The following is a 21893-nucleotide window of genomic DNA, read 5'->3' as shown; positions in this document are numbered from 1 at the left end:
GCTTTTCAAGGCACCCAAAGCGCTAAAACCTAGAGCGGAGGTGCTGAGGATCATTGTATCTACACTGCTGACCATCAGTCGGATGGTCCACTTCCAGCCTGCAGGCCCTTTCCATCCTCATTAAAATTGTGGGTGATCATCTGGAAACTTGATTTTGGAGTTTGGGGAGCAGATGGTGTGAAGTCGTAGATAAATATTGCGTAGAGCACTGGACTCAGCACACAGCCCCGTGGGGTGTATCTGTGTTTAGTGTGGGAGTAATAGAGGTGTGTTTGCTGAGAGCTGGTCAAGCAAATCACTACATGGGCGTCGAGTTGCTGTGTCACATAGTAATGTACACATTGGGACTGGAAGAAAAGATTGTGCTGCAGTATTTTTTGTGGCAAGGACACTAGGCCTTTGTAAACCACATGCAGGAGAGGAAAAAAAACACAAGAAGGAAAATCCAAAAAGCGTAACACTGTATGAGTGATTTAACCTGACCACAGTTTGGAATGCCTCTGCAAATGATCTGAATACTTACACATGTGGAAACATGTCTGAGTATGATCTTTACTGTTATACATAGTACAATAAAGTGTGTTTTGGCGTTCTCTTCATCCTAAAAGATGAAAATAAGCAGATTAAGAAGCTTAAGCAGCATCATTGTAAATGACCAGGTCACATTGTTTGTGTGTGTATTGAAGTGTATTCTGAGGCAAATGAGTTTGCTCTTTCTTTTTACTGCAGCACACATAATGACATCTTTTAGGTTCAGTTGGACTTAATGTGACATTAAAACAAATTCTGCATATAGTTAAAAACAGTATTGTCAGCTATTCTAATTAAAGAAATTACAGTTGCTGCCCCCTTTTTGGAAGCAAACTATAAAAAAAAATGAGGGATGCTTTAAGACTTTTGCAGCATATCGAACACTGTACTTATATATTTAGCTAGTTTAGTGTTTATTTGTCTATTAACTTATGCTCATGCGTGCATCTGAAACCGAGACGATATAACTCCTGATCACTTGGACAGAGACAAAGTAGGCAGACTGTTCTCAAATCATTTTATAACGCTGTAATCGAATGCCACAGAGCCACAAACACAAACAGCTGCGAGCCACTGAGATGTCATTGTCTGATTGTGCCATAAATGATTTGTCACAGAAAAGCAAAACAAACAGCAAACATGCCCGTCACAAACCCACGACCAGCAAGACTGAATACAATATCAAACTGTCGTCTGGGGAGCTCCGGCTCGTATCTCACTCAGCGTTAAATTCAACACTGTGCTCTGCCAACAAACACATCATCGTCCCATGATGTGTCTCGGATAGAATAATTAGAGCCGGGATGGATTCTCCTGCAGGGACCAGCAAAGAAATAAAAAAGGAGACAAGTCTAATCATGGGAATAGCAGTTTGGGACGCTGGGTCCTAAACTGTTCTTATTCAAGGCACAACTTGCTGGCCTGTATTATATACACTAAATGCAAATGTTTAATTGCATTTTTGCACTTTTTTGCAATTCCTAAGACTACTGGACTCTAATTCACACTTGCATTAATAATTTTATTTGACTTCGACTTGGTATACCCCTCCTGTAGTGATGAAGTCCTCCCTCTCTGTGTGCCATGATGCCAGCTGATGACTAATACCTCAAAGTTTGGCTTCATATTTCACCAGACACAACAAAATAAGTCTGCTTTTTTTTTTTCCTGAAAAACAACACTGTCACAGTGACATATCTTATAACCTGAATAGAAACTGTAAGCATTTTATCACATTAACCATATACACTGCTACTTTTTTATCCAGTTCAGCTTATTATTTCTGGCATGTGAAGAGGCCAAAAGAGAGCGAGCGAAAGAAAAAAAACCTTTCAAGTGTCTCTTCCTTGCTCCTGTTCCTTATTTTTCCATGATCAAAATGATCGCTCCCAGTCCCTTCCTCTGGCACACAGCAGTACAATGAGGTATGAACAGTTGTATATATATCTTTCTTCTTCTTTTTTTGGTCTCTGTTTTATGATTTATCGTCATGTGTTTCTTTACACTTCTTTTTTGTATAGTGAGCTTTGTTCTCCATCAAAAGCTATATTATCGTTACAACATTGACACTTTTACATATGGCAGATGTATAGATTGCACGATTAACCTTAGCTGGAGGTTTGATAGATGCTGACATCGGGATGCGAATGTTTTTTTCTTATTTTTATTGACTCTAGCTTAACAAATGATACAGCTAAAGCAACTGTGGAGAGCACAAATCAGGTTCATTCACTTTCAGTTCCAACTGGACGATGGATTTGGCAACACTTTATCTTTTAAACAAGTTCAGAAATATTTTCACTGAGACGGTAACCTGGTTATTCACATTTCAGAGGTGTTATAAGGGACTGTACGTAAATTATTAATGAGGGGTGTGAAAGAAAAGATGTTTATATACAAATATAAATAATCCCCAAAAATGTAAATATATATAGAATTGAATAAAATAGTACACCTGAAACCATACATCTCTGTGTATTTGTTATTGGTATTTGTGGCCAAAGTATTAACTGTACTGATTAACTTCTGAGTCAAGAGCAAGGCCCAACAAGGAATTCAATGACTTTTTCCACACCAATTATTTATGTACCTTGTCAAAGAAAATCTTTCATTGTATCAGCTTTTAGCAAAACTATTAAAATATGGTGTCAACACCAAATGGGCAGTAGACAGAGTGAAGTTAGCTCTAAGCTAGTAAGCTAATCTTTGGGCCCAACATTAGTTGTAAAATTGACATTAGCTCAAATTGACTATAGTATTTTTTAATCACCTACATCTATCAAATTAGCCCAACACCAAATTGCTGATAACTCAAGTATGACCAGCAAATAAAAGTATTATCATGAGTAAACCTCGGAACAGCAAGATTACAACATCATCAGCTAGCTAGCTAATTAGTGGTTTTACTTAGAATAATATTCAAGAGAGTTTGTCAGAGCAAGGATTAGTTTATCATTTATGTATTAAAATTAATTTAAGAATTGCAGGACGTTGCGGGCTGTCACCGGGTGAAATTATTTGCAAAGAAGGGACTGCGCTAAAAAGGTTTGTGTGACACTCTTCACAGTTTCACTACAGCTTAGCAAATAGTTAGCAAGTGGTTACAGAGTGCTAGCATCCACCAAAGTAATCCCGAGGAGGTTTTCGCTGCAGCGTCGTAAACCCTTAGATGACCAGTTTCACCTGGTGACAGTAAGCAACTTTCTGCTACCACTCTCCAACTGGTTGGGAAGAGATTTTTCACCTGCTGCCGGTGATTACCACAGGATCACAGACTAGTGTAGGCAAGCCTAACTGAGCGTTTAGGAACTGACTTCACAGCAACTGCCAGCAAACTTCAGCAACTGTTCAGAGAAAATACATTTTTCCCAAACAACTTGTGATTGCCAGGCAGTCACTAACTGGTCTCTAAGCCTGTGTGACTGGGACAGTGGTATATTACGTTTTAGCGTATGAGAGGTTGCAGTAGTGACAAAATAAAAAAAGGTTAGAAGTAAGAAAAACGTACGATTTAAAACCTTAAAAAAAAAAGTATGAATCCAAAACACTGACTAGCTTGTCACACTAAACGTATATTTTTGAATAATGCAATTCATTCATTCTTATACAGCAATGTGAATTACAGTGCAAGCAGTACAGCTGCTAGATACAGCCAACTATGGTGCCAAATGCAATCGCCTGTTCCAAGAAGTTTCAATCGTATTTATTAATATGGCTTCTTTTTCAGTTGGCAAAACTGAAGATGAGCTGAACCCTGACCCATGGGTGATGTCTGAGCACTAGCTACCACTGCACCAATGATGGTCTGAAAGTGCATATACAGCCATATTCTCACAGTAAAGCATCAACACAGATAGACATTCACTTACCAAGAAAAATCAGATGCAAATAAAGACAAAAGTATCATTAAAAAAAACAAAAATTAAAAAGTTCCTCTATACCCAAAACATTCACTTCATCCCTTCCTTTAAATCACTCAAACGTTTTCAGTCATCACACGGTTCTTTCATAAACATACTAGTTTTTTCTTAAAACGACTCATCAGTAGCAGTCTGTCACAGGACGTGGCTCATGTCCACCTCCAAAGCTCAACGGCCCAAGAAAAAGCAGAACGACGAACACTTGGTGCACAACAAAAGCAACATCGAAAGCAACATGAGTGTGGGACTTCACATCGTGTCTTTAATTATACAATTTCAGTATTTTACATTCCACGTGTGGACATATTCCTGCAGGGATTGTCGTCTTTCTCCACCAGAGAGTGCTAGCATGAGCCGTAGCAGGTTTCTGGGAGAGGGTGTGGGAAAGGAAGGAGAGGCATATGGAGGAAACACCCGGGGGGGTTGGAGTTGGAAGGATGTGGAAAGGTGGATGCAAGGATGAGAGCTTACGGATGTTTTCCCTGGGTAAGTAATAAAAACAGTAGTATTTGTTAGCTTTGTGCCAGGCTGCAGCTGCAGAGCTTAGCATCAAGTTCACATTTGAGTTTATTGTAAACGTAATATAACCCTTCCTTTGATCTCAGAGGCAGACAGAGAAAGCAAACTGTAGTGATGGTGTGGAAAACATGGAGACTGTTATTCTACAGCTTGATTGGGATGTCGGGACATCAAGCGGACGGAGGTAGCCTACCTCTGAGTGGCCTCAATTATGTCCAACAATGCTACACTGCCACAAGAACACGTGTTTTTGACTCTATGGCTCACACAGGTGAAGGAATTTTCCATTCTGCCTCGCCTGCATAAGTGCACCAACTACTTGAGCCATGTCCAAGCAGACAGAACAAATCAGTTCTTTTATTCTGATTTCTTAATGTAAAATGATTTTTTGGTTTCTTTGTCTTGTCACTGAAGCACTCCATGCTATTAGTAACAGAGCTGTCACGCAAAAAACATGCATGGCTAAGGTACGGTCCTGTGCAGCTACTTCTCATTAGAGTTTAAAAACCCAACTGCTGAGATCAGACTTAAAGAGCTACCTGGACATGTCTGCTATGTGATGATGACTGTGGAAGGTGGGAAGGATGGTTGCTGTCTCTCCACTATGCTGGTGCAGCTGATCACGGCTGAAGGCAGTGTGCTCTGTGGTGCTGGTGTGCTGTGTTTTTTTTCTCTTTTTAAAGGACAGGAAGAGGATTTCCCCAGTGATCATTTGGCTGAGAAGGAGAGAGAGGGTGAGAGAAAGAGAGAGACAGAGAGGCCATGCTGCCAGCTCCAATCTAAATCACGAAGTTGACCTCAGTCTCAGACTTGGGGGGGGATTCACCAAGAGGTTTGCAAAAAGCAAGTCAGCCATGAGTTGATGATCTCCACAAGGCATCTATAAAAATTATATGTATGCATCCACACAGGAAGTGCATCACTTTGAAGCTGAACGTTGGTGCTTAGCAGATGTTACCGATGGCCAACTAATATGGTAACCTTTGAATGTATTTACTGCAAATCATATGTCAATTACATTACCCTGTTATGCTTATTTAAAGCTCTGTTTCTTTATTACTTTAGCTGGTTCAAAAAACGTCCTTTGCTCGGTGTAACACTTTAGTTCATCCACTGCCTGAAACAAGCGATTCTACGCTCTCCTTCCCTCCCGATAAACAACTTGCTGTTTCTCTGGGATGAGCGACTTCTGACTCGCAGGATTACTTGTACATACACTCAACTCATTATTTGAAACTTCTCTGTTTAAACACAGTGACAGAATATAAGAAAACGCACATCAGGTCCAAAGTCTAACCCCAAGTCCAACGTATTAAAAACAACTGTACAGACATTGATTCTTGTGCTATATGAGCGGTCAGATTCACGATCTGATTGGAACTGGCAGCATAAACTCACCCACTGATAGCTCGACTGGCACATACAATAACTGTGTTGTGTTTGTGTATAAATATTTGCTCCTATATTGTGTATATTTGTACCACCTCTGTGAGGCACATGTACATGTGTGAATTAGAAAGCCAGCAGTACCCTGTCTGAGCCTTAGCCCGGTTGCAGCGTGGCTTTCATTCACAGTGATAGTGAGTGCAGTACAAACACAGCAGGTCTGGAGACGGCCGCTCTGACCTTGGACAGCTCAATCATCCTATTGCCGTGTGTGTGTGTGTGTGTGTGTGTGCGCGCAACTGTATCCCTGTATAAGCACGTTCTATTTAAATACCCTGCAACATAGATTGGTAACACTGAGAGTGGCAGTGTCGCGTCAGTCCTTGTTGGTTATATAAGATCATCAGGGAGGATATTGGGAATGCTACAGACTAGCAGGAAAGGGAAAGATTTAGGAGAGGTCATAGAGGAAAGGAGTTCAGGGCTGCTGAAGAATACAGGCATGGTTTTAGTGCAACAGAAAAAAAACCTGATAATCATTTGTAGAGGATGGCAGTGCGGGATATGGTTGGTGGAGATGGTCTCAGCAATGTTAAATTCATGATTTGAATTTCTGGGCCAGTGTTTTCCGTTTGTGCTTCAATGGCGAGGGAAGAATTCAGGGACGCATCGCCCGGTCCGTGTCTGCGTATGTTTGCTGGTGGCCTGAACTGCGTCACACTGCAACGGTCACACACACACTCGCCGTTTCCCTCGCTTCGGCCAGGACGAAAAGTCATATCCTCAGGCGGATTCTGCTGACTCAGTTGCTGTTTATTTACCTTCCAGTCACCACCCAGAAGAGTCTCTTGGGCTGATCCAACAGGGCTAAAAATCAACTGTGGTGCCAGTTTCCAGCTGTCACTGTGTCCTGACAGCTTCCTCCAAGTTCAATTGGCACACAGATCCAGATTCACAGATTCATGTCTGCAGTGTTGTCACTTTAGGTTCTTAAATAAAAATTAAAAATGACTCTTGATCCCAATTTTTTTGTGATAAAGTCTGAAAAAAAAAAAAAGGGGGGGGGGGGGGGGGGGACTGAATTTCAGCTGTTGATCTCTGGCCCATGTAAAAGACACTCAGTGGGTCCATGCTTGCAAGTCCTTTGTGCACGGTGAGTACATATATCTGTATTTTTATATCTCTGTGCATGTTTATGTGTATGCGCTGCAGGTAGAGGGGGAGCTCCTTTTAAATGAGAGGTGAGGTAGAATCTGCCAGTTTCAGGCGGGACTTGAAATGGATACAGGCGATGGGGAGAAGCCTGAAGAGGTTTCCACAACCACCACCATGTGCTAGTGCTGAACCTAACACAAATCAGTGGAAAGCTGAGGGCGCGGACCATAGAGCAGGGGGATCCAATGGGATAATCAAACACTGACCCAAAGACACAGGAAGTGTGCACAACTCAGGAGGAGGAAGTGCTGATCACAAAACAACTGAGGTAATACATGTGATAATAACTAAATGGGTGTTTAATATGCATATGAGTATGTGAGGTAAAGACAACAGGAGGTATGTGTTGGAGAGGTATTCCAGCTGTGTATAAATATAAGCAGACGTCCTGTGTATGCTATATTTAGTATAAAAACAACGTCGCAATCAGCTTTTCTCTTCCTGGATGCTCAAGATGCCATGACTAAATCAGTGCTTTCTGAGGAACGGGGCTGGAGCTGGCCATTAGCCTTTCAGCAGCTAATTGCCAGTTCGGGTATAATGGAGGTAAAGATGATCCAAATCCACTGAATCCAATGAACAAGAAAAAAAAGTATTATTTTTATTTTTTATTTTGGTAGATCATGAATGAAAAATACGTTTTAGAATAAATCTCCTTATAACTCCTTGCTGCTACTGTTGACATGGAAATGATAAAAACAACATCCTATAACTCCTGAAGAAGCAATAAAGTAATAGTGACTGATATTCTGGGAAACAGGATTTCTTTCTTTGCTTTCTTACTTTGGTAAAAATAACACAATTTCCAAATCTGTCCTTTAAAAAATAAACTACAGCCAATAAAAACACTAACTTAGCACAAAACAGGAAATAATAAAACATCTGGCTTTAAACATTCCAACAAACAACAACAACTAAGCTAAACATAAAAAAAAAAATCATCCACAGCCACCGCCGTGCTATGAATCCTGGGATAGGCTGGGCAACAAAGGATACACCCGACAAATCCTTCAAATCTGGGGAAAAGGAGGACGCATTTGTGGGCCGCATTTGGAGCAGCCCTCGAATTGGGACAGCCTTCATCGCCTGGCAGTGACGATGCTATGCTAGCATAGCTTAGCATAGCTTAACATAGCTATGCTAAGCTAAGCAGTCGCTAGCGTTAGCTTCAAATACAGCATAAGAATGGAATCAAACTTTATATTTAAGTCACAGCAAGAAAGAAAGTAAACCTGTTTCCAAGAATATCAAACCATGTCAGTAAACAAGGAGAATTTACTGCACAAAGATGGATATCAAATCCACTAAAGCAAAACGCTTAGTGATCACAGAAAGCACCGTGATGTTCATGACATCTTGTAACCTCTGATGCACTACAGTAATTAATACCTATGGGTTCAGTGTCCCAGGCATGGATTAAGCCCAGTTCCACACTTGAAGGAAAATTCAATGAAGATTTCAACTGAAAACAAAGTTTTTAGTGTTTTTTTAGACTGGGTTTAGTCTCTGCTCAGGAAACAGAGCGATACCATCTCGTGTCTGCAGTTATAAGACATATCTGTATATAAATAAGGGCTTCATACAAAGTTTTCTCACTGTAGCTTGCATATGGTTTGACTAAATATTACACGAGTCTGTGTTTTCTAATCAGAAAGGTAATATTGTTTGAGGTAATATTGTAGGGGTGTCTTTTGTGCATGTACACCATGTGCCTGTGTATACACGAGAGAGAGAGAGGTCAGTACGTGAGGGAGGTAGGTCAACAAAGACTCACGGGGCCTTGGCAGGTTGAGGGCTAGGCTGCGGACAGAGGATGACTTTGCAGTTAAGGAGATGCGAGGGAGGTGTAGGGATTGAAAGAGAAGCTAATGATCAGGTCCCAGAGATTAAAACAAAACAAAACAAAACAAAAAAAGCACTTATCTGAGGTGATAGGTGGCTGTGCAGCTAGTAGAAACATAACCAAGCCCCTCAGTTTGCATTAGTCAGGAGCAGTACAGCTGTGTATCCATGGGGGTGCAAAAAGAGGCAATGCAATTGTTTGCATATAAATACACTTTTTATGGTGTATGAATGTGTGAATAGCTATGTAAGTATTTACACTGCTTGTACTTTGTGTGTGTGCCTAGTGAGACTGATTGCATTCCTCTGATAATATTGATGTGTGCTTGCTGGTGGTGGATGTTGTAGTTGCTTGACAAATCAAAAAAACAAAACAAAACAAAAAAACACACACAAAGGGGCAACAAAAGAAATTTACAGAGTGTGTTCTCCATGAACAGAAAAAAAAAAATCCAGTTTTTCGTCCTCGCTTGTCCTTCAGCCAAACTTCCTCTCAAAGCCACCACAAAAGTGTTCTTTCTGAGGGTGATGTACAGTTACACTTCCTGGTCCTCGAACACCTCCAGGAAGAGCGGGGGAAACAGTTCATTGGGACACTCGACCTTCATGTGAAGGAAACGGCTGGCGTGGCAAGCCCCGATCATGCGCAGGTCTGTCACCTTCATCAGCAGCTTGGGCCAAAAATGGGGAATGTTGTGCTTGCGGTAGTTTATATAGTGCTCGAACGCCAGAAGGTAAGCCTCTTGGCACTGCTCAATCTTCTCCACGCTGGTCAGCCCTGAACGGTCTGCAGGCAATAAAGAACAAAGGAACAATTACATGGGAAATGTGCCCTCCGCTGCCTGGTTCCTTTTAAAACAGGAGAAAGATTGCAAATTGAAATGCTGCATACATTTTTCTTGGAGAGGGCAGAATAAGTGATGTGACAGTGTGTACTGGAAACAGAGACTCTGAACAGAACATCGTATTTATATATAACTTCTATAAATGAAGTTGTTGGTTTATTGAAAGTAGTATAAAGGATTATTTTGATAGTCAACTAGTCACAGATTATTTTTGTGATTAGTCAACTAATCATGCATCCATTGGAGGTAAAACGTACAGCTTATTGCACCAGCAGCATCTGCTCTTATATAACTATCATTAGCTTACAGCTTTAAGTGTTTAAGGTATGTGCTAACTAAAAATAAAGACAAGATGATAGTTTATTGAACTTTTAATGAAATTTGCAGATTGTCTCGGTGGGGTTTAATAAACTCAGCCGTCTGCTCCTTGCTATCTAAAATATAACAGCAGACTGGAGTAAATTCTCTACCAAATTCTGTTTAATCATTTGTCTGCTTGACGTTTATTCAGCTGTGTAAAAACTATAACTTTAATCACAGCCAAACCGATTTACTCAGGAAAAAATAAAACACTGAAAAACGCCAAATAATAAAATTTTTAAGTCTGAAATGATGTGCAGGGAGTTTGCTGTTCTCGGCTCTAGTGACCCCGGTCAGCTATATATTTTTGCACATGTCGAGGAGCGTGTCAGGCTACATTTCACTGTGTGTTATACTTGTATAACTATGCATGTGACAAATAAAGAACCTTGAACCTTGAACCTATAGAGCTGAGGGTAACAAACGTTTCCGAAAACGTTGGAACACTTTTGCAAGTATATGATGTCTCGATAAACAGAGCAGATATTTGAAGTTTACACAGCTACATTCTCACCTGAAAATATCTTAAAAGTTTCTTTTGTGACCCAGAAAGAGTAATCAGAGTATTATTAAAATAAATAGCTGCTACCATTGTTGCCAGCTGGAATTAGCTGGGCTGCGCTATGAATTCTGGGATAGGTTGGGCCACGAAGAATACACCCAACCAATCTTTCCATTCTGGGGATAAGGAGGACACATTTGTCGGCCACATTTGGAGGAGTCTTTGAATTTGGACATCCTTCGCCACACCACTGTGACGTAATCGGCCTCCGAAGGATGCGGCCCCTATTGTAGCACAGCTACAATACCGGACACGCATTCCTGCCATCTTCTGTTTCAGTCTGTTATAAAACTCTTAAATCCTACTACTTATTCCTGCGTCTTTCAGGATCTTGCAAAGCTTCAAACGACGCATCAACTATTAAAGTAGTTGTCAACGATTTTGATAGTCGACAAACCTAACTGAAAGTGGCAAAAGTGTGGCAGTTCAAACACTGGAACTGCGTGTTTGCAACCAGAGAATTAGCACCCATCAGCTACAAGGGAAAAAAGCCCAATATTCACAATTTGGAAAAAAGCTGCTGTGTTCAGTATCTTTACCCCTAAAAATATCTCAAATGTACTCAGAAGCAAACACACCCTGACAGAATTCCAGCAGCAGCATGTCCATAAATAAGCTGCCTTAGGTCATCCTAGGTCTTGGAGAGATTCCAGGACCTTGAATGACCTGCAGGATCTGCTCTTCTGATCTGCAGTGATGCACAGTGCTTTGCTTTCCAACTATCAATCATGCCGATACTGTCTGTCCCTCCCTTGTAGTGTTGTTCAGATATTATTCTGAGTGTATCACTGCACACTAGTTACATCATTTCAACTATGAAACAGAGAATTAGAGATTTATGAGAAACTATTATTGCATTTTATTTTATAGCAGATGGTTTTGTGAATAAGCATCTAATATAATCAATGTTAAGGTTCAGTGTTGGGAAGGTTACTTTTAAAATGTATTCCATTACAGAATACAGAATACATGCCCCAAAATGTATTCTGTAACGTATTCCGTTACGTTACTCAATGACAGTAACGTATTCTGAATACTTTGGATTACTTAATATATTATCATGCTTTTTACAACTACGTGAATGTACTATTGCTGTGTGATTTATTACTATTACTGAAGGTCCGCGACTCCGAACTGTAGTAAAGGGACCTCTGACTAATACGGCGGGGTCCCTGTCGGCTCGTAGCCAAAAAATAGCTTTACTTTGTTGTGTGGGTCAACTTTTCTTGCGAGAGACAGAGAGAGGCGTTGAAAGGCTGCTCCAACAGAACTTATTGTTTTCGGAGGAAAACACGAACACGGTGTACAGTCGAGTCTTAATAGCTTACTTACAACTGGGCTCGTCAGGCACTCTTCTTGGCTGCAGTGGTTATTATTATATTTACATGCTTCCAGCTCCCGTTTTTGCTCGATGACTGCTCGTACCTTTCCACTCCCCTTTTTCTCCCTCCTAGCGCTCACAGACACATAACGTGTATGGCAGTCCATTCTCCCTGCAGCACGGACTACACTGCCCATGATGCTACATTCTTTAGAGCTATGCTTGTAGCATTCTGCCTGTTAGCTTTGCACAACAACAACAACAACAACAACAACGAAAAGGCCTCTCTCACCCAGGAAACACACAGTCGCAGAGAGAGAGAGCGTCGCCCTGTAACCATGGCAACCGTAACGCTGCCGCCTGGAACAACAGACCGTAGCTGTCAAACAAAACCCAAACAGTCCTGACCCGCGACAATATGAAACAGGAAAGTACCGCAGTGTAATCCATTTATTTCAACAAAGTAACTGTATTCTGAATACCACCTTTTTAAACGGTAACTGTAACGGAATACAGTTACTCATATTTTGTATTTTAAATACGTAACGGCGGCACATGTATTCCGTTACTCCCCAACACTGTTAAGGTTGCATCTGGGTGTCTTTTACTTCACACTTTGAAGAAATCCACCTCAAGTGGGGCTTTGTGGCCCAGCTTCAGAGACAGTGACTGTCTAGGAATTAGGGCTGTGTGGTGATGGGATTAAAAGCAGATTAGACAAGATTATTCCCATTCAGGTTGTTTAGGGAGTGTGGGAATTTAGTTAATGTGTTTTTCCCTTTTCCATCAGTGTGCAAATAAAGCCGGTGTGATCAGCTTTATGTCTGTGGTTAAAGTCCGTCAAACTGTAGGTACCATGGTAGACTTTTAGCATTAGAGCAGAACTAAAACTACAGGGCCAGTCCCATGGTGGGGTTTTTTCCACTACAAATGATTGAAAAATGGGAAGCAAATAACTTCCTTACAAATATCTTTAAATGGCAATGAGCAAGCTCCACCTGCACCAGTGTAAGGACTGACCATGAACGCACTGGAAACTGCAAAGTTGCCTAATTGCCATCGTTCTGGGACACAAAAGAATGTTGTCAGAAAGCTCCTTACAGAGTGGAAGAACAGAAGTCTGCTATTCTTTCCAGCTATCTCCCGTTTAACGACTGAAAACAATTGAAAATGTGATTTCTGTCAGGAGGGCACTCTGCCCTTCTATGTAATTATATAGAGAGACTAAAGGAGAAGCAGCAGCAAGACCCACCACAGAAAACAACAGGCAGTCAACTCCATTATTTACAGTGCATGCAGAAAGTAAGTATTCCTGTTACTTGTTCCACATTTTGCCATGTTATGTACACCCTGTTTTCCCTGATCGTCTGTTAGATGTTTCTACAACTTGATTGGAGTCCACCTGTGGTAAAGTCAGTTGATTAAACATGATCTGAAAAGATCACAAACCAAGCCATGAAGTCCAAGGAATTATCTGAGACAAGATCGTATTGAGGCACAGATTTAGGGAAGGGTACAGAAAAATTTCAGAAGCATTGAAAGTCCCAATGAGCAAAGTGGCCTCGTCATCCATAAATAGAAAAAGTTTGGAACCACCAGGACTCTCCCTAGAGCTGGCCATTCGGCCAATCTGAGCGATCAGGGTAGAAGGGCCTTAGAGATCACCAAGAACCCAATGGTCGTTCAGCGTGACCACAGAGCTCCAGGTTTGCTATGTGGAGAGAGGAGGACCTTTCAGAAGGCCAACCATTTCTGCAGCACTCCATCAATAAGGCCTGTTTGGTAGAGTGGCCAGATGGAAGCCACTCCTCAGTGAAAGGCACATGACAGCCCGCCTGGAGGTTGACAAAAGACATCTCCAAGACAACGAGAAAATGCTCTCGTCTAATGAAACAAAGATTGAACTGTTTGGCCTGAACGCCAAGCATTGTGTTCGAGGAAACCCGGCGCCGCTCATCACCAATAGCATCCCCACAGTGAAGCATGGTGGTGGAAGCATCATGCTGTTGGGATGTTTTTGGCAGCAGGCAGAAAAAGATAAATGCAGCAATGTACAGAGACATCCTCGATGATAACCTGCTCCAGAGTCTCTGAACCTCAGACTTTCAACAGGACAATGACCCTGAGCACATAGCTTAGATAACAAAGGGGGGCTTTGGGACTACTATGTGAATGTCCTTGAGTGGCCCAATCAGAGTACAGACTTGAAGCTGACTGAAGATCTGTGGAGGGATCTGAAAATAGCTGTGCAGTGATCAGTGATACTCCCCATTTAATCTGATGGAGTTAGAGACACTCTGCAAAAGAAAATGCCCCAAAATGTGCTTAAACGAAGTACTGAACAAAGGCTGTGAATACTTATGTACATATTTTAGCTTTTTGTTTTTAATAATTTGCTAAATTAATCTGTAAAAAAGATAAAATGTGGAACATTTGAAGCACTAAATAATTTACACTAAAACTGTACAAGCAATACAAAAGAGCCAGGTGGAGTGGGGTTGCAAAGTGGCATGCAGAAGCATACAGCAACTATAATCCTGAGGTTGACTTCGTAGACGGTCAGAACCACCACACCTGAGATTTAACATCAAGTAATGTTATTAATGTTTTTTTTAAACCTACCAAACCATAAAATTAAAAAAGAGAAGACAAATCAATCCTGCTATTATTGGCTGATTTGTACTCAGTGAGTGGAGCAATTTCATTGTGTGATGTAGCAACAGTGACTTAGTTTCCAACATAGTGTCGCATTAATGTGAAAAAAAAAATCATTGTTGTTTTGTTTTGAAACATGTTTCAGGGAAAAAGAAATTGTGTTCTTTCATAAGACCACAAAAGATAAAAAAAATCCTCACTTGTTGGTTCATATATGAATATATTTTCAGTGTAAAGATTGTGGTGGGAATACAACCTGAAATCTAACAAAACCAGTGTCGAATGACAAACATCACATCTTTTCTCTTAAACAGATTTTAGACGATGGTAACAATATTCGTTTTTCACCTGAGCTCATGAGCAGCACCGCCTGCATCAGCGCCACCTCCGAGTCATCCAGATTAAATTGTGCTAGACTCTTGCCCAGATCAAAGATGGCGTCCGACACCACGCCCAGCCCGCCGTTCTTCAGCTGCTCGCGTTTCACAGCCATCTCGCCGTTTAGAGTAAGAGTCTCGCTGTCGGGATCGTAGCGCACAGCAGCACGCAGTGACATGATCTCCATGCAGCAGCCTTTCAGCAGGATGATCTGGTCCTCACAAGGCAGCTGGGAAACAAGATTTGAGCTTGTCAGGAAATGAGACAATGCTGAACTTCAATCAGAAAAGTCTGTCCTGGAAGTCAACAGTTGTGTTTGTTTTCTAAACTATTGAGACATTGATGATATAATAGTAACTAAAAGCTAGCTAGCAATTTGTTACAAAAATAAAGTTACACCAACTGCAATGATCTTTTCAGTTTTTATTTACATTGACACAGTGTCCCGACTCTTTCACAATAACAAACAGAAACACACAGTGAAATGGATTAGGACTGCTTTTCCTCCACCCCATTATAAGAGTTGAAGGGTTATAATATTCTAGTCACAACAAGTCCTTTGCCTTTATGTAACCAGGAAGCCCCTACAATATACATGATGAGTGCACTCAGTTAGGTGGGAAGACATGCGATGGCACTTGCTCACAGATCGTTTGCACAGAGAGCAAAGCAATATCAGTAAGTGGTGAGTCACCACTTAATACAGAGAGAGAGGGAGACAGCGGTGGGGGTGTGGGGTGGATTAGTCGGTGTAATCCCAGCTGACACGCAGCAGGACAAAAGCTTCAGATGGAGGAAGTTCCCAATCAAAAGACCCAGCTTAGGTTAACGAGCTTGTTAGTGTTTTAACGGCGAGCTACGCTCACAGTCTGCCTTTAAACATTACCGTGAAACCAGAGTATGCACACGTGTAGTTTAGATAACAATGTTAAATCATTTATAGCCGTCTAAATTCAAAGTGGAAATCAGAATTTAAAGAAATGACAATAAAGAAACTCACAGTGTTAATTTCAGTAAAAGTGGAAGCTCGAGAGAGCGACACATTTTTAAAGCCGCTGGATTGAATTGTTCTTGTCTTTGAAGTAGACGGGCTATATTTAGGTACTGTGTGAGCTGACATTTTGGGAAAATGAAACCTTTCCTGGGGCACAGAGTAAGAAATCAGACTGCTGCTGATGTTTCTCTTAAAACTTGTCTCTTACTGAATGCAGCATAAACTTAAACAATACTATCGCAGATTTTTAGAAGCCTCTTCAGTTAAATGTTGCACATTATTTACTGAGGTTCTTTAATCTGTACTGCTAACTGATCTTGTTACCCGACTTTCATGTAATTTCTGTTGATGACAGCTGGGGTCACCCAAAAGTTCATGATATCCAAGCCAGAAGGCAACACACTGGGCCAGCTGAAGGAAAGTTAAGTTGAAGAGTTGCCATTGTGACACATTGGAGGAGATCCAGCATATAATGCAAAGGCACAACTGCAAGGGACAGAACGGGACTTCCAGGCAGTGATCTAGAAATAGCAGCAGAAGTGGAAGCAGTCCAGAGCTGCACGAGAACATGACCTTCACGGTAAAATGATTTTGATGGCAGGCAACAGTTTGATGGCACAGGTTGCCTGGTGGGAAGCGACCTGTCGGCAAACAAACGCAAACACGTTGCAGTCAATCGGAGGCAGGCTGTGCTGATGACTGCAACTCGTCTGCATCTCTTTTCAATAAGAGATTTGACTCAGCTGGTTGTATTCTGCTTATATTCCTACATAAAAGCAATACTGATAAGAGTCTATGTGATTTACTGTTAAATTGCAGTCTTGCAGCAAATATGTCACAATTTAAAGAGAAATATCTGATTTTTTTCTTTGATGAGGCTCTGTCTGGACTGGAATGTACGCCACTAATGTGAAATTTTGTGTAATTGAAACTTTTGTGTATATAAACAGCAACAGTTTTGCGATTATCCCAACTCTGTCATCACGAACAGATTGCATGCTAACTTAATCCTGTTCAGCTGCAAACTGATAGCAGACGAAATCCATCTTACAGCTAATGTTTCATATTAAAGATATCCACATAAAAAGCAGATTTGTTTTATTGTACTATAAATCTAGTCCTGTGTAAGCGGGATGTGAAGAAAAGTTCGAGTCTGTCTGGAGCACACACACAGCATCCAAGGCAGAGGATCCTGACTTGTGAAGTTATCACTGCATAAAAGGCGAGAGTGATCGGAAAGTTGGAAAACTGACGTGATGTGCAAGCAGAATCAAAGACTGAAGATAAATACAAAACAAAGAGTGATGTAAAGCCCCACGCATACCACATACCTCTGAAAACATGGGCAGTTTCTTGGCAAAGTCGACGACGCGAGTGATGGCAGGGGTCATTATCTTGGTGAACTCGCTGAAGACTTCCAGATCCACCTTATCTCCGTCTGAAGTGGGCATCATAGGACCCTGGCCAATATCATCGGGCTAGAAAGGAGACATTGTTCAACTATTAAATACCACAAGAAATATCTGCTGAATGAGGCGCTTAACGCCCGGCCTGTGGGTTGATTCTCTTTGCAGAGGAGGCGTATCAAAGAAGCTCAAGGAAAAATGGAGTCGGTTTAGGAGATTACAGCTTTAGAAGAACACGATGTAATATAAATGTAAATGCAGCATATACAATGTTACGTTATGATGTTACAAAACGGAAACAAATATTTAAAACTGCATGTTTCTGGTCTTTGATGCCAACTGTTCAGCGGTGTGTGCAAGATGCAAATCACATCACAGTCGTTGCATTGTTTTAGTTTAAGCACATGAATGTTCGCTCTTTTGTAATATGAGCACAATGCCTAAGAAATTATTTCCAGTTGCTGGCGAACGCTACATAAATAAAAGTGAGCTGAATCGAACTGTAACCTGAAGACTGTTAAAAACTTTAAAGCCGTCTTTACCTTCATGGAACTGTTGCCTGGTAACAAACATCTGACCTTTGCGTCAAGGTAACCTTTTGAGGTTTAAAGCACGTGCGCCTGCACGTTACACTGATCACATGGGACGCCACAGAGCAAGCTGGCCATGATGAAAAGGAGAGCTCTCAAAACGGCTTCTTTTGAAATGAAAAGAAGTCGCCTTCTTTTATGTTGATGTTTGATATCTGAAGTGGAACTGACTTTCAAGGCGCTGTTGAATTCTGGAATAACGAGCTACATGAAAGAAGGAAGGAGCTGTTGCGAGGACCAAACAGCAGCCCGATTCAAATGCCCAGATCTGTGTTATGTAATTTTTTTTGCAGTTTCTGCTGCGTTTTCATAATCTAAGATGATGCTTTATACTTTTTCCATCTCTGTTGCTGTATAATTTACATTTTTGCTTTCTATAATCTTCATATTTGTTATCTCTAAAGCACCTTGGGTGTGCAGGCAGTCATTATTGGACCGTTTGGAAGTTTTTTTTCCTGCACGGGATCCTTCTCGGTCACATTGAATAGATCTGTGTGTAATAAATACATTTTTGCATGACGCAAAAGAGCGATTGTTGGCAATTAAGGTGCAAACGGCACCTCGGTGGCCACAGCCACGGCTGACACAGACGAACAGCGTGATGTAAAACTCTGCAAAGCTTTACATCACTTTTTACAGCAGTGTCATGTTCAGTTCTCTGAAAAGATTTCTATTCTAGTTTATGCAACAGTGCTCAGCCTAAAGGCGATGTCCACTCAACTAAAAGCCTACCAGGAATTTGCGCTTCTGTTTCCAGCTGGAGCCCTGGGCGTTGGTGTGCCGGTGGGCTTCGGTCACCATCCTGATCAGCTCCCACTCTGCGGTGTCTGGCTCTGGCCTCGTCTGTAGCATCCGCATCATTTCCTCTTTCTTCCTCTTCTCGCGATTCTCCTCGATCAGACGGCGCTTGGCCACGCGCTTTGAGTCATCCAACACCACTATCAGACAGGGACAGGGGCAGGAAGGACACAGTAACATGGAATTGTTCTTTTTTCTGTGGGAGATGAGTCTTTATGGAAAGCCTGCCAGTTTAGTCAAAAATAGGCACAGTGAACATGCATTATTGGACCGAGGAGCTCTGATACGTTTGTCTACAGCTGAGCTGGAAACCTTTCCAATGCAGTAGCTGTTGATTGTAGGTTTTACACTGAAAGGACTTTGCTAATAGGCTAATTATGCACTACGCCTGGATGACTCTTTCACCGAGTGCCTATAATCACAGCTCTCTTCCAACATGAGTACTCTGTGCACATTCAGAGTCAGTAATAATCAATCCCTTCCTGTAAGGACACGGGCTAAATCAGTTTTAGCAAACGTGTTCCAAACATGACAACAGAAGCGGAGAATAATCACAAATAGATGTTACTTCTGTTGCATAACACTTTGTAGTAAAATCCTATATATGCTGCTGTATAAAGGCACAAACGGCTTGCATACAAGGTTGCACAGATGATATCCTGGTTACGCACTCAGTGCTAATAAAAGCACCTACTTTTGTGTACACTGCCATCCTCGTGCTTGCAAGGAGCTCTGGTGACACTGAGTGTGTTTATCAGACGTGACTGAAGTCTCCTCCTCTGCTAATCCACTGCAGTAAATGGCTTACAAATTTAAAGCACTAATGCTGCTAAAGCAAATACTAAAACAAACATAAAGTAAATATGCTAAAAATATTCTGAATGTGTGTGCGAGGTTTTTTTTAAACATCCTGGGAAAAACAAACCCTTCCCTAGATCCACACAAGCAGATGCACTTGCAAAGATGCTGATGAGCATGTGAGAGTTCCCCATTATTCATCACTCTAACTAGTTAGACTGCAACGTTGTGCAGAAATCTGTGTGAACACCCAGTAACACGTTTTTTGCAAATTTTGAAAGGGTGTACTGTTCATCTCAAATTAGAGTCCAGTACAAAGTTTTTATGTGAGAACAAAAGGCTCAGGCTACCCACGCATGCACGGGTTTCACGCTTCGATGCTCTTGCCTCTCACTTACTTTGAATGGGGGTGTGGATCCATCGTTCTGTTTTGTTTGTGATGAATATTTCCCTCTCTGTGCTTGAGGATAAGGATGACTGATTGTTGTAGTTGTATGCGAACAACGCTAGATGCCGATAGCTAGCTTAGCTCATGCTAATCAAAGCTCCGTTAGCTTGTTTTATGAAGGATTTTTATAGATGCTATAGATGATTATGCCAGCACAGCTTCAGGCACAGCTACTGCCAAACACTGTAACAATGTGCACTGCTCACATGGGCCGAAAAAGATAAAGCCAACACAAAAGTAGCAAAAACTACTGCATAGCTTCACTTTACATAAAAATGACACAGTGCATGATTTCTTTCTTCTTCTTCTGTTTTTTTAATCAATCCATCTGGATGCTGAGATTGGTGCAGGGGTTTGACAGGTGTCACAAATCAGGGAGCTAACTCTAGCCTCTGAACTGGACCTCTTCACCCTGTTTGTGCTCCTGCTGTCTTTTGGAACATTTTAGTGGAATTAACTGAGCAACAATTTGACTCTCTGTGAGGTAACACAGCGAACATTTTGATTTTGATGAGTAAAATTGTAGTATTTTTATCACTTTATTACTCAGCACTGGTTAGCAGCTATCAGCACTTGTACATTTGATGAATGCCCGTAGCTAAGCACACTTGCAGGCATTATCAGATTAACAACTAATCACCTTCTCTTCTAAATAGAGTAACTTCTGGCTCTAAAAGTCCAACACAGCAGATAAAACTGAGAAGTTACAATCAACTAGCACCGTAACTGCCAGACACAATCTATTTTACTTTTTTACTTCTATGTGAAATATTTATTTTTACTAGTTACTAGTTGTAATTTTTTTGTTTTACTTTTCTGTTGTGCTTTCTAGTGTGAGTTACTTTCTCTGCACAGCACCTTCAATCTGCCTTTGTGTAAGAAGGCTGCTTTTTAAATAAATGAACCTCGGTGAACTAAAAATCATTACCTTTTCTCTAAAATCTATGACGAGCTTAAAAACAAACAAAAAAAAAACTCACAGTCCATGGCCATGCCCACAGAGATGCATTTCTTAAAGCGGCACAGCTGGCACTGGTTGCGCGTGATCTTGTCGATGATGCAGCAACCTTCATATTTACAGGAGTAGGACGGATGGAGATTCTTCTGGATGGTCCGACGGAAAAAACCCTGAGGAGAAGGAAAGGGGAACAGGTGTCTTCCTGTTAAAAGGGAGTTTTTTCTTCCCACTTTCACCAAAGTGCTTGCTCATAGGGAGTCAATATGATTGTTGGGTTTTTCTCTGCATGTATTATTGTAGTTTCTACCTTACAGCATAAAGCGCCTTAAGGTGACTGTTGCTGTTATTGGGGCTGTATAAATAAAAATGAATTGAACTGTTGTGAAAATTAAATCCACCAATTAAATGTTCTTGTGTTCTGATTACAATAAAACAAGTTCATTACATGAGTCACATCACAAGGCATGTTGGTGACTGTGAGCCAAGATTCTGCTTGCCAAAAATCGTGAAGTAATGAACTGATGGCATGACTGAACATCTCTCGCAAGCTTTACACGAGACGGTTCGATTGGAATAACACAGCAGACGTGGTTTACAAAGACCTGGTTTGAACCAAAAGTGGAGCGAGGTAGGAAGTGTTACTCTGTTATTTGAAAGTTAAGTGAATACGAAACAAGTGTTTCTGCCTGAGGAAACACATTTAAATTTAAATGTTGCTTCCCTGTGAGTGTGTTATATTGAGAATAACTGCAGCCAGTTTGAGGGGCTGCTGCCAGTCCTCAGATAATAGATCAGTTCTCAGCACCTCTGTGCCAGCCATCAAGGAGTCTGCTGGCAACTCACTAATGTACAGTATGGCACATATCAC

At 41.3% G+C, this 21893-nt stretch overlaps 1 protein-coding gene across 8 annotated transcripts in view; it reads right to left on the bottom strand.

Annotated features, from left to right (window-relative positions):
• Window positions 1-1034: 1034 nt before the first annotated feature.
• The window catches only part of LOC113021416 (thyroid hormone receptor alpha), a 113489-nt gene continuing 92630 nt past the window's right edge, over window positions 1035-21893 (bottom strand). For all 8 annotated transcript variants that reach the window (XM_026166063.2, XM_026166064.2, XM_026166065.2 and 5 more), the window contains 5 exons: window positions 21048-21195; window positions 18756-18961; window positions 17359-17505; window positions 15004-15262; window positions 1035-9699 (listed from right to left, as the gene is read on the bottom strand). In XM_026166063.2, coding sequence (XP_026021848.1) covers window positions 9449-9699; window positions 15004-15262; window positions 17359-17505; window positions 18756-18961; window positions 21048-21195 — 1011 coding nt within the window. In that variant the 3' untranslated portion in view covers window positions 1035-9448. The remainder of the gene's footprint in view (window positions 9700-15003; window positions 15263-17358; window positions 17506-18755; window positions 18962-21047; window positions 21196-21893) is intronic.

Source organism: Astatotilapia calliptera, chromosome 4, assembly GCF_964374335.1.
Source record: "Astatotilapia calliptera chromosome 4, fAstCal68.1, whole genome shotgun sequence".
Taxonomy (NCBI): Eukaryota; Metazoa; Chordata; class Actinopteri; order Cichliformes; family Cichlidae; genus Astatotilapia; species Astatotilapia calliptera.
Note: the sequence above shows the minus strand (reverse complement) of the source record. Positions and strands in the feature narration are given on the sequence as shown.